General features: G+C 36.1%; 1 protein-coding gene across 12 annotated transcripts in view; it reads right to left on the bottom strand.

The window, feature by feature from the left end:
* Positions 1-12,774, bottom strand: part of ANKRD28 (ankyrin repeat domain 28) — a 200,628-nt gene that overhangs the window by 93,196 nt on the left and 94,658 nt on the right. For 2 of the 12 annotated variants that reach the window (XR_015239964.1, XM_086674247.1), the window contains exon 3: positions 8,012-8,074. The exons of 9 other annotated variants lie outside the window; for them this stretch is intronic. Coding sequence is in view for 1 of the 3 variants with exons in the window: in XM_086674247.1 (XP_086530373.1) it covers positions 8,012-8,074 (63 nt within the window). In the remaining 2 variants the exon portion in view is untranslated. Of the gene's footprint in view, positions 1-8,011; positions 8,075-12,774 lie in introns of those variants that run through there. One more of the 12 variants, XM_086674250.1, reaches the window with a different exon arrangement.

Below are 12,774 nucleotides of genomic sequence, written 5' to 3'. Positions count from 1 at the left end.
CACAAGGAACCTCAGCCTTGGGATATGGTTCTGTAGGGTGCTGGTGGATATCTGTAGCTGCTTCAAATAAAACTCTAGCTTACTCTGGTACATAGTGGTACTTTGTATACTTATAGCTGTTTGGAACAATCCTTAAATTGTGTTTTATTTACTTTTTTAGTTTTTAAAATTTCATTTTAGGGAGAGACAGAGTGCAATCAGGGAGAGGGAGAGGGAGAAGGAGAGGGAGAGGGAGAGGGAGAGGGAGAGAGGCGGAGAGGGGGAGAGGGGGAGAGGGGGAGAGGGGGAGAGGGGGAGAGGGGGAGAGGGAGAGAGGGAGAGAGGGAGAGAGGGAGAGAGGAAGAGAGGAAGAGAGGAAGAGAGGGAGAGAGGGAGAGAGGGAGAGAGGGAGAGAATCTTAAGCAGGTTCCACACTCAGTGTGGAGCCTGATGCAGGGCTCAATCCCATGACCTGGGCTGAAATCAGAGTCAGATGCTCAACCGACCAAGCCACCCAGGTGCCCTGATTATGTTTTATTTTTAAATTCACTACTATCCTCCAACCTTATCCTCTCATCCTCAAATCACGTTAGAGATCCAACCGGTTTACCTGCTAGCAGATCAAACCTGGAAGGCAATTTCACATTCATTAGCTACCCTGCTCAATCCCTGTAGTGACTGTGACCACCACCAATCATCTCCACTCTACCTCTATAACCTGATATTCAAAAGCCACTAACCTATAGCTGGAACCACAATAGTTAATTTCTATTAACAGAATGAGTAATGGCACATTGTCATCTTTCACCTTTGTTCCCTTTGCCCAGAATGTCTTTCCCCTACCCAAATCCCTTCCAGTCTTCACAGCCCAAGTTCTATCTCCTTTACCAAGGCTTCAAGAACATGTGAGTACACTCAAATCACTCTGTGTTCCCTATTATGACATTGTCATCTGTACCACGCAGCTGACATTTTGGTTATTGTTCAATTTTGGGTTTATGTCATGGCTTCATTATTAAGTAATAAATATCTAGAGAAAATAAGTTGTCTAATTTTATGCCCATATAGCACTTGACTCAAAGTTATATAACTCATAGGCACTAGAGAGGTTTAAATAAATTAAAATATTAATGAAGAAAATCTGCCATGAATCATGATATTCTAATGTATTATAGGTTGTAGAAGATTTCTATAATTGACTTTGGGGTCCTAGAACAAAGCACATTCTAGAACTGCCTCTAAGAGATGGCTATCCAAATTCCTGGGTACAGACAACTCTTCATAAATGAATTAAAACCCAGTTCTAAGACGTATGCTATCGCTCTTTCCCAAGAAATATTATGAAAACCTCTATGGAAACTTAAAGTTTCAGATTATGACATGAAAAATCATTAGCATTTAGCAGACTAATATAACTTGAAATAAAAAGTGTTTCAACTAAGTACATTATTGTCTTGTTCTCTAATTGCCCTTAATAGTTACTATTTATTTAATACAGGTATTAGATATTACTGGGTGCAAGTGACAGAAATCTAAATTAAACTAGTTTAGGCAAAATGGACTTATTAAAAAGAGTGAAATGCCTCATGGAATTGGGTATCAAACAAACAAAATTTAGGTAAGGAAGGGGCATGGCTAGACCATAAGAACTAAAATCAAGCACTTTACACATTCAGGACCACTTTTTGTCTCTGTTTTTCCATGTATCGGCTTTTTTTCCCTCCCTTCACCAACAACACTTTTCCTCATAGTTAAAAAACAAAACAAAACAAAAAAAAAAAAACATCCATACAGATCCTGAGATTTACTCTTAGAACTTCAGTAGTCCAAAGAGAAGTCTTTTAATTCCAAATCCTAAAATAGTATTCTGATTGACTCTATTTTGGTTAGATCCTACTCATGTATCAATCAAGTGAGAATAGGTAAAGAAGTTATATTTTATGTACAAAATACAATATCAACACACTGATCACAGTAACTATGTGGAATGGGGAGAGTTTCTCAGAAAATGAGGGCAACCCTACAGATCTTTATTTTGTGGTAGGCATTGCATAAAGCACTTGAAACAGCTGTTTTATTTTGCAAACTTACTGTATAGTTTAACATATTATTTTTAAAGATGAGGAAACTACCTCCAAACTCATGCTTTTCATTAAAATGTTCTATTGACAATTATAATTAACAACTACAACTAAATGTAAGCAGTCCATTCAATCGCTATCTATTCGAAGCTGGACCAGTTGTGGCTTCTCTTGAGAGTCTCTGAAAGCAGCAAAACTGCTCCAAGTAAACTGCTCAGCAATTTGGGCTGGAGGCGGAGTTTCCCCACACCTTAAGCTGGAGGCGGAGTTTCCCCACACCTTAAGGAAGCTGAAATCTAGCTTATTACTTTTAGACACAGGACAGAACTATCACTAACTTATAAATGATGTGTTTCTCTATTCCCTTTCTATAGTCACAGAGAAAGGAAAAGGAATAGCTAAGGAACAATCAGGTAATAAAGAATACTACCTTTCTTTTCATCCCTTTAGAAAAGCTGTATTAGCTAGATTGAGATCAGGATTGTATATATTTAAATACTAGAGACACTGCATAGGTATGTATGTCTAAACTCCTAAGTTTCTGAAAATTTAGCAATAATAATTCTACCAGACAATTTACCAATGAACAATGTAATATAATCAGCTATGTTTTAAATAATATAAATGAATCAGTTAATTCTTCTGGTTAAACTAAAAAACAAAAACATTTCATCTCAAATAACATATCTTACACATGGCAAGGGATTCTTCATAAATCCTAATCTCTTCACTACAACAAAGGTAATCCAATCTTTAAGAAACCCAGAACAATACAATGGATGTTTAATAAATATTTCCTAGCTTGAATTTATCAAACTCATGGTCAAAACTCCTAAGACAGATACAAATTAAAGTCAAACAGAAGCACAATTCAAAATGTAAAGTAACTACAAGAGTTTAGTTTTTGACAGTAACAATCACTTTGGATGATAGTAGACAAGGAGATTTTATATGACCCCCTCAGTTATTTTACAAAGAACACTGTAATCAACATACTCTAGGGAAGCTAGGGAAGCTAGGGAAGGGGAGTAAGAGATAAGGAAGGAGAAAGAGAGGCAGGAAAAGGGAGAAAATTATTCTCTTAGTTCAATTCTGTATTAATGGGATTTTTAAAGCAGCACTATCAGGACACAAAATTAATGTCTACAATTAGTGTTTTAATTGTATTCTATGTAGCTTTCCAAGTACAGAAAAACACTAACTAAAAATGGTTTAAGGGGCATCTGGGTGGCTCAGACAGTTAAGTGTCCAACTCTTGATTTTGGCTTAGGTCATGATCTCACAGATCTCACAGCACAGACCTGCTTGGGATTCTCTCTCCCTGTCTCTGTGCCCCTCCCCGGCTCACACTCTTTCTCTCTCAAAAAAAATAAGCATTTTTAAAAAATGGTTTAAAAATAAGATTTACTCTTATACAGGATAGGGGCAAAACTGGTTGATTTAGCAACTCAAAGACATCATCCAGGTGTAAGAAATTCTACCTTTCTACTTTGCCAACCACAACAACATAACCAGTGTATAGGCTCATCCAAGCTAGTTCACCCCAAACAACAGCCAGTAGCAGGGGAAAAAAAGCCATCTCTTCCTCTCTTGTGCTCTTATTTTTTATATTAAAAAAATGTTTTTTTAGTTAACATAATTGTTGGGGCACCTGGGTGGCTCAGTCAGTTAAGCAACCAACTTCGGCTCAGGTCACAATCTCACAGTTTATGAGTTCGAGCCTCGCATCAGGCTCTGTGCTGAGAGCTCAGAGCCTGGAGCCTGCTTCAGATTCTGTGTCTCCTCTCTCTGTCCCTCCCGCCTCTCCCCCCCCCACCCCCCGCCAAATAAATAAACATTAAAGAAATGTTTAAATAAACATGAAAAAAACTATATAAAAAAGAGACAATTGTTTTAGATTCACAGCAAAATGAAGGGAAGGTACAGATTTCCAATATACTCCCTACTTCCAGGCGTGCACAGCACCCACCATTATCAACGGCCCCTAATAGAGTGATACATTTGTTACAATGTACAGTGTAGGTGATGGACCTACACTGACACATCATAATCATCCAAAGTTTACCTTGGGTTTCACTCTTGATGATGTAAATTCTATGGGTTTGGACAAATGCATGATGACACTTATCTATCATTATATTATCAGAGTATTTTCACTGCCCTAAAAATCCTCTGTGTTCTACCTGTTCATCTCCATCCCCCACCAACCCTTCATGTTTATACTATCTCCATAACTTGATACTCTGCTGTTAGGTGCATACACATTAAAGTTTGTTATTTCTTCCTGAAGAAATGACACTTTTATTATTATTTAACACCCTTCTTTATCCCTGATAACTTTCCTTGCTCTGAAGTCTATTCTGTCTGAAGTATATATAGCTACTCCTGCCTTCTTTTGATAAGTGCTAGCATATTTTTCATCATCCATTTACTTTTAATCTATAGATTTCTTTTTATTTAAAGTAGGTTTCTCAAAAACAACATATAATTGGGTCTTGTTTTACGATCCACTAATGACAATCTCTGTCTTTTAACTGGTATACTCAGAGCATTAGTGATACAGATGGATTATTATCTATTATTTGCTACATTTTTGTTTGTTTCCCTCATTTTTTGTTCCTGTTTTTATCCTTCACTCTTTTTCTGCATTTTGTGGTTTTAACTGAGCCTGTAGTATGACTCCATTTTCTTTTCTCAGAATATTGGTTATACTTGAAAAATAATTTTTTTAATGGTTGCCCTAGAGTTTACAGTAGAAATTCACAACTAATCCAAATCTATTTTCAAATATCACGATACCACTTAATAGGCAATGTCTTATTAATAACAAATTAATCCTAATTCTCCTTCCTGTCCCTTGTATCATTGCTGTCATCCATTTCACTTACATAGAAGTATAAACAATGAAAAAAATATATATGTGCGTATACACACACACATGTTGTATATACGTAGGATATATATATACACATATATAAGCACACATAATACAATGTTACTTTAAACAAGCTTATACATTAGATTAAAAATAAGAAAACTATTTTCATTTTACTTTGACATACTCAATTCTCTTCCTTATGTAAATCTGAGTTTTTGATCTGTATTATTTTCCTTCCATGTAAGAACTTCATTTAACATTTCTTACAAGGCAGGTCTACCAGTAACAAACTTCTTTAATTTTTATTTGCTTAAGAAAATCTTTATTCTCCTTTACCTTTTTATTTCACTTATGTATTCATTCATTCACTCATTCATTTATGAGAGAGAGCTAGTGAGCACAGGGGGAGGGGCAGAGAGAGAGCGAGACATAGAATCCCAAGCAGGCCCCACGCTGTCAGTGCAGAGCCCGACACAGGGCTCAAACCCACAAACCATGAGATCATGACCTGAGCTAAAATCAAGAGTCAGATGCTTAACTGACTGAGCCACCCAGGCTCCATTCTCCTTTACCTTTTTAAATATTTCACTCCACTCTCTTCTTGCTTGTATGGTTTCTGAGAAGTTGAATATAATTCTTATCTTTGCTCTTTTATAGGTACGGTATTTTTTCTCTATCGTTTTCTACAATTTGCAAAATGATACACCTAGCTGTTGTTTGTTGTTGTAGCTGTGTTATTTGTATTTATATTGCTTAGTGTTCTCTGAACTTCCTGGATATGTAGCTTAGGGTCTTTAGTTTGGGAAAATTCTCAGTCATGATTGTTTCAAATGTTTATTCTGCTCCTTTTTCTTCCTTTGCCTTTTGGGATTCCTATTACAAGTTGGTTACACCTTTTGTAGTTGTCTCATAGATACTCTGTTATTTTAAGTCTTTATTTTCTTTGCTTTCTCAGTTTATAAGGATTCTATTGTTAGGTCTTCTAGCTCAGAGATTTTTCTTCAGTTATGTCCAGTCTATTTAAGAAGTTCAACAAAAACTTTTTCCTTTTTTATCTTTTACTGTTTTTGATCTCTAGCATTTCCTTTTGGTTCTTTCTTAGGATTTCCATCTCTCTTCAAACTGTGCTTTTTGCCTTTTATATATCTTCTAATTTTTTCTTGATAACCAGGCATGATGTACTGGGTAAAAGGAACCAGTGTAAATAGGCCTTTCATAATTAATGTGTTGTGAGGTGTGAGGGGAGGGGAAGTGTCCTATGATTAGGTTTTTTATTTAGTGAGCTTATACCTCTGGTCTGTGAACTTCACAAGTGTTTCCCAGCCACCCTCCCCCGCCTCCAGGTGGGACAGAATGGCTAGAGGGGGCTGGAGTTGGGTATTTCCTTTCCTCCAGAGTCAGTCAGCCTCTGGTTAACTAGTCTCCCGCAGAGGGCAGGACTTGTTAAGAACAGAGTGCTCTGGGGGCACCTGCATGGCTCAGTCAGTTGAGCATCCGACTTCAGCTCAGGTCATGATCTCACAGTTTAAGAGTTCAAGCCCCACATCAGGCTTGCTGCTATCAGCGCAGAGCCCACTTCAGATACTCTGTCCCTCTCTCTTTGCCCCTCCCTGGTTTGCACTCTTTCAAAAATAAATAAAACATTAAAAAATAAAAAAGGACGGAGTGCTCTGTCATATTTCAAAATGCTCCCCACCCCCCCACCCCGGGCCCCTGCTAGAAGCATGAGGGGTTTTCTCTGATATTTACTGTGAGAACCTCATTCGGCTCCTGGAGGTAAACCTTACAATACTGTGGTGGCCTGTGACTGGATCCCCTGGTGTTTTCAACTCTCAGAATTATCCACACTGAACCTTCAGCAATCTGTCAATTAAAGTTCAGTTTTTCCTTCCCAGCACTGATTCCTGAGCAGTTGCTACTCACGAGTCTGCTCTTCAAGCCTCAGCTTTCTATGTTCGTTTGTGTCTATCCGATCTTAGGGGCAGTGGTTTGCCGTGGGTCACAAGAAGGGCTGTTATGGACCCAAGAAGAGCTGTTAAATTTTCAGTCTGTTCAGCTTTGTACTTGTTAGAACAGAGTGGCGACTTCCAAGTTTCTTACATATGGAACTAGAAACCGGAAGTGTCCTTTATGTCTATTTTTAATCAGTGAGGAAACTGCCCCAAAGGCATCCATGTAACTTTCTCTCACTTCTCATTGTCCAGTCTTGTGTCACCTGCTATGCCTACATCAACCACTTGATTATGACACCCTGGAGGTAGGAAGGGGATCATTTTCCAGTGACATGGGGGATCAGATGCCCAAACAAAATCAGAGCTCTGCGCATTAGAGGAAAATGGGAAATAAATGGGCACTAACAAAATAGTCAAAGTTTCTGCCACTTTGTGATTTTTATATAGCCTTTGATGTGTGTAAGAAAAGTAGAACAAGAAAGACACCTAGAGAAAATATTCAAATCAATATTGTTACCACTCACTGAAAAGGGTAACAGAAGAAAAAAGGAACCATTAACTTGATTCTTAACTAAATCTGCTGAAATATCCTCCCGTTCCCCCAAAATTGTTGTGAAATAACCCAGACTTAAGTGATAGAATTTAGAAAGCAAATATAATAGTTTAATGAGTTGTCATAGTAATATATTAGGGATAGAAATAGCCTTAGAGAGCAAGTTCAATCACCTCATTTTACAAATGAGAAGAACAGGGCTCAGAGAGGCTAAACTACTGAAAGACAGACTAGAGTCTAGTTTGCCTGATTTACAGATCAAGGTCCTTCTTGCTGTTTACATTCTGGACTCTTCACTTCCTTGGAGTTTAAATAAGTTAACAGCAACAGTGATGTAAGCAATCAGTCATTTTTCATGTGCGTGTGTTTATCTCTAAATATCTGAACATATGTTAGATTCTGGAAAATAATGTATTTTTAAAAATCATACCAGTAACAAGGGATTCCTCACCCTTACGTAACTGTAGAAGTATGGTCCCACTCTAGAAAATTTTTCCACAATATGGCAATCTTAATATTCTTTTCTACAGCTCTCTATTTGGGTTAGTTACAAGTAGGTGATACTTACAAAGTCTGGGAAAAAGAGTGAGAGATTTTCATTTCTTAGAAAAGAATCAGAACACAGGTGAACCTACCATAAGACAAATCATTTTAGCATAAAAATACCACATTCTTGTCTACAAGACTATACATGCAACTGAAAGATTTATATATTTAAACCAATTACTAACACTTTCAGTTTATGGCTAGTAAACAAGTAAGATACATCTAAGAAATAGCTTCACTACTCACACTTCTTGATGAAACTTTTTTTTTTTTGATCAAACTATTTAAAAAACTAAATTAGTGCCTTGGAGTGACAGGACATTTCACTCCATTAATAAACAAATACCTGAATGAGGCTACTCAAACATGCCCTCACTCAACTTTAAGTATTAATCTACAGCAGTGGTAACATTTTATACAGTAACAACTTGAAGAAAAATAAATCTAGACTGTCACAAAAATATGCACATACACTGTCTATAACCATGATATTTAACTGTTAAATTAAGCATATATTCCAACTTAATAAAGGTAATCTGAATATGCAACACTCGTAAATTATACATTTCATAACCTTAAAACTTAATTTAGAGTAGAACTTTAAAATCATGTAAGTTTCAGATTCTACAGCTACTATCAAAGGGGGGGGGAATCTTGAACTTGAAATATACCAGTTATTTATTTATTTTTTAACTTTTTTTTTTATTATGAAATTTATTGTCAAATTGGTTTCCATACAACACACAGTGCTCATCCCAACAGGTGCCCTCCTCAATACCCATCACCCACCCTCCCCTCCCTCCCACCCCCCATAAACCCTCAGTTTGTTCTCAGTTTTTAGGAGTCTCTTATGTTTTGGCTCCCTCCCTCTCTAACCATTTTTTTTCTTCCCCTCCCTCATGGTCTTCTGTTAAGTTTCTCAGGATCCACATAGGAGTGAAAACATATGGAGTCTGTCCTTCTCTGTATGACTTATTTCACTTAGCGTTAACACTCTCCAGTTCCATCCATGTTGCTACAAAAGGCCATATTTCATTCTTTCCCATTGCCATGTAGTATTCCATTGTGTATAGAAACCACAATTTCTTTATCCATTCATCAGCTGATGGACATTTAGGCTCTTTCCATAATTTAGCTATTGTTGAGAGTGCTGCAAACTTCTCTTTTTTTTTATTTATTTTTCAATATATGAAATTTATTGTCAAATTGGTTCCCATACAACACCCAGTGCTCATCCCAAAAGGTGCCCTCCTCAATACCCATCACCCACCCTCCCCTCCCTCCCACCCCCCATCAACCCTCAGTTTGTTCTCAGTTTTTAAGAGTCTCTTATGCTTTGGCTCTCTCCCACTCTAACCTCTCTTTTTTTTCCCTTCCCCTCCCCCATGGGTTTCTGTTAAGTTTCTCAGGATCCACATAAAAGTGAAAACATATGGTATCTGTCTTTCTCTGTGTGGCTTATTTCACTTAGCATCACACTCTCCAGTTCCATCCATGTTGCTACAAAGGGCCATATTTTGTTCTTTCTCATTGCCATGTAGTACTCCATTGTGTATATAAACCACAATTTCTTTATCTATTCATCAGTTGATGGACATTTAGGCTCTTTCCATAATTTGGCTATTGTTAAAAGTGCTGCTATAAACACTGGTGTACAAGTGCCCCTATGCATCAGTACTCCTGTATCCCTTGGATAAATTCCTAGCAGTGCTATTGCTGGGTCATAGGGTAGGTCTATTTTTATTTTTCTGAGGAACCTCCATACTGTTTTCCAGAGTGGCTGCACCAATTTGCATTCCCACCAACAGTGCAAGAGAGTTCCCGTTTCTCCACATCCTCTCCAGCATCTATAGTCTCCTGATTTGTTCATTTTGGCGACTCTGACTGGCGTGAGAAATATACCAGTTATTTAATGGTGAAAGAGTAAATGTTTTCCTTCTAAGATCAGAAACAAGGTAAGGATGTCTACTCTCGTCATTCCTATTCATTCTCATACTGGAAGTCCTAAGTCAGTAAGAATAAAAAGAAGCAAAAGGCATATAGATTGGGAAAGAAAACATAAAACTGTCTCTATTTATAAATGACATATTGTTCATGGAGAAAATCCCAAGAAAATTTATTGTAAAAAACCCAAAAATGAGTTTAGAAAAGTTGCTGAATGCAAGGTCAATATACAACAAGCAAATGTATTTCCACATACTAGCAATTAACTGGAAATTAAAAATGTTAAAGACTTTACATTTACAATACAAAAGAATGAAAGAAAGAAGGAAAGAAAGAAAAGCCAGAAAAATGCTTGGGTATAAATCTAATAAAAACTTGCAGGATCCGTATACGTTCACTGTAAGATACTCATTAAAGACTTACAGAAAACCTACATAGAGATAACATGTTCATGAATTAGAAGACTCATTATTGCTAAGATGTCAATTTGATCTATGGATTCAATGTAATCTTACTCAAAATCTCAGCAGGATTCCTTTTAGATATTAATGATCTAAAATTTACATGGAAAGGCAAAGATACTAGAACAGCCAGAGCAATTTTAAGTGAAAAGAACATAGTTGGGGGGTGGGGGTCTTACACAGTGTGATTTCAAGAATTTCTATGAAGGGGCGCCTGGGTGGCTCAGCTGGTTAAGCGTACAACTTCGGCTAAGGTCATGATCTTGTGGTTCAGTTCTTGAGTTCAAGCCCCACATCAGGTTCTGTACTGACAGCTCAGAGCCTGGAGCCTGCTTTGGATTCTATCTCCCTCTCTCTCAGCCTCTCCCCCATTCACACTCTGTCTTGCTCTCTCTCAAAAATAAAAATAAACAATTTTTAAAAAAGCTCAAAAGCATTAACCATAAAGGAAAATACTGAAAAATTTGACTACATTAAATTAAGACCTCATGTTCAATGACACAAGAGTGAAAAGTCAAGCTGGACTGGGAGAAGACATCTGCAACATACACAGTTCACAAAAGGTTCATATTCTGCATACATAAAGAAATGTAAATTAATAAGCAAAGAAAGAGAACTCAAAAGAAAAATGGGCAAGCGATTTAATAGGCATTTGATAAAAGAGGCTATGTGAATGTCTAATAAACATATAAAAAGGTGTTTGACATTGTCATCAAAAAAACCTCAAACTTTGTACAAATAATGAGACACACTAACTACTACATAACAAGTAGAATGGCTACAAAACAAAAAGGATGTAGTCCAAAAATGTGGAGCAAAAAGAAATCTCATACAATTTTCATGGGAGTATAAATTGCTTAATACAGCATTCTCATTTAAGCTGAATGAACGTATGCAGAGCCTATATATCAGAAATTCTGAGTGGGCATATATCCTAGAGAAATGCATGCTCATGTGCAAGAGGCACGTTTCTGAATAGGTGCATTATTCATAATAGGCAAAAAGCTGGAAACAACTATCTATCAACAGCAGAATATGGATAAACTGTGGTGCATGCATTCAGCGGAATATTATGAATAATCTTAGGTTCATATAACACGGGTAAAGTTTTGAAATAAGATAGTGCCGTGCAGAAGAACCCAGATCCAAAAGAATATATGTTGCAAGATTCATTTAACTTAAAAATATGCAAAATTAAATTGTATTGTTTGGAGAGGAAAGATTAAATGGCAAAATTATAAAAGAAAACAGAGAGAGACTATTATACAAGTCATAGTAATGCCTATATTGCAGGATGGGAATAAATACTTCTGATCATAAAGTGGGCACCAAGACAGCTTTTGTAGCAATAGCAACATTGTCTTTCTTGATCTGGGTAGAGGTTACATTTAATAATTCATTATAGTCTACATTTGTTTTACATATTTTTGAGTATTAAAAGATTTTTAAAAGATTTTTTAAAGTTTTTTAAAAGATTCAAAGAATCTTTTTTAAAATTTTTAAATTTTTAAAAGATTAAAAGGAGAAAAAACACTGAACATGAGTGTTCAATCACTTGTCTAAAATATCAATTAAAATACAACTGAACTAAAAGGAAAAGCATATAAAAACCTGGCAGAAGACACAGGACCTAATATGGTATTTCAGCTTAAGAACAACAGTAGCTTTCTTTGTTGGTTGGGCAAGTTTTGTTCTCTTGAACTAATGTTCAAAATGAAAACGAAAAAAAGTCACCTGAAAATTGAAAAAGAAAACTACTCACCCCTTGCACCCATGCCCTTCCCCCAACCACCAATTTGGGTCTACAAAGGAATTAAGAAAAAAAACAGAAATTATGTTGACAGAAATTTGTGTAAGGCAATCTTAAAAAACCCAAACAAAAAAATTAATGTAATCTAGCTTCTGTGTAAACAAAACCCAAAACCCTCACTGTACACATTTATCTTCCAAACTAATGATAAAAACTTGACATAAAGCATTTTATAAATCATATTTTTCTCATATGCAGAGATAAATGTATTCTAAAATAACTTTATTATTAATTTATTGAGCTTGCACAAGAGAACATGATTTAAATCACTGTGGGAAGTAATATTCAAATCATTAGTTCTGTATAAAAACTACCAAAGAAAATAATGGTACATTATTAGTTTAAAATATTTATGTTGTTTACCTGTTTTACACAACAAGTAATTATAATAAGATAAGGAAAAACATATCTCAAGATGTGTCGTAATTTTATGGAAAATGTTTATTCATTTAGTAATTAATCTATTATTAATTAAATCACTCACTTTCATCCTAGGTAATTTAAGATTATGTAATTAAAATATGTTTTCTTTGTGACTACATGATTTGGGTGGGATGGGACAAGTTGTTT

The sequence above is a fragment of the Puma concolor genome, chromosome C2 (assembly GCF_028749965.1).
Source record: "Puma concolor isolate L17-30 chromosome C2, mPumCon1.1.hap2, whole genome shotgun sequence".
NCBI classification, from domain to species: Eukaryota; Metazoa; Chordata; class Mammalia; order Carnivora; family Felidae; genus Puma; species Puma concolor.
This window is presented reverse-complemented; position numbering and strand designations above follow the sequence as displayed.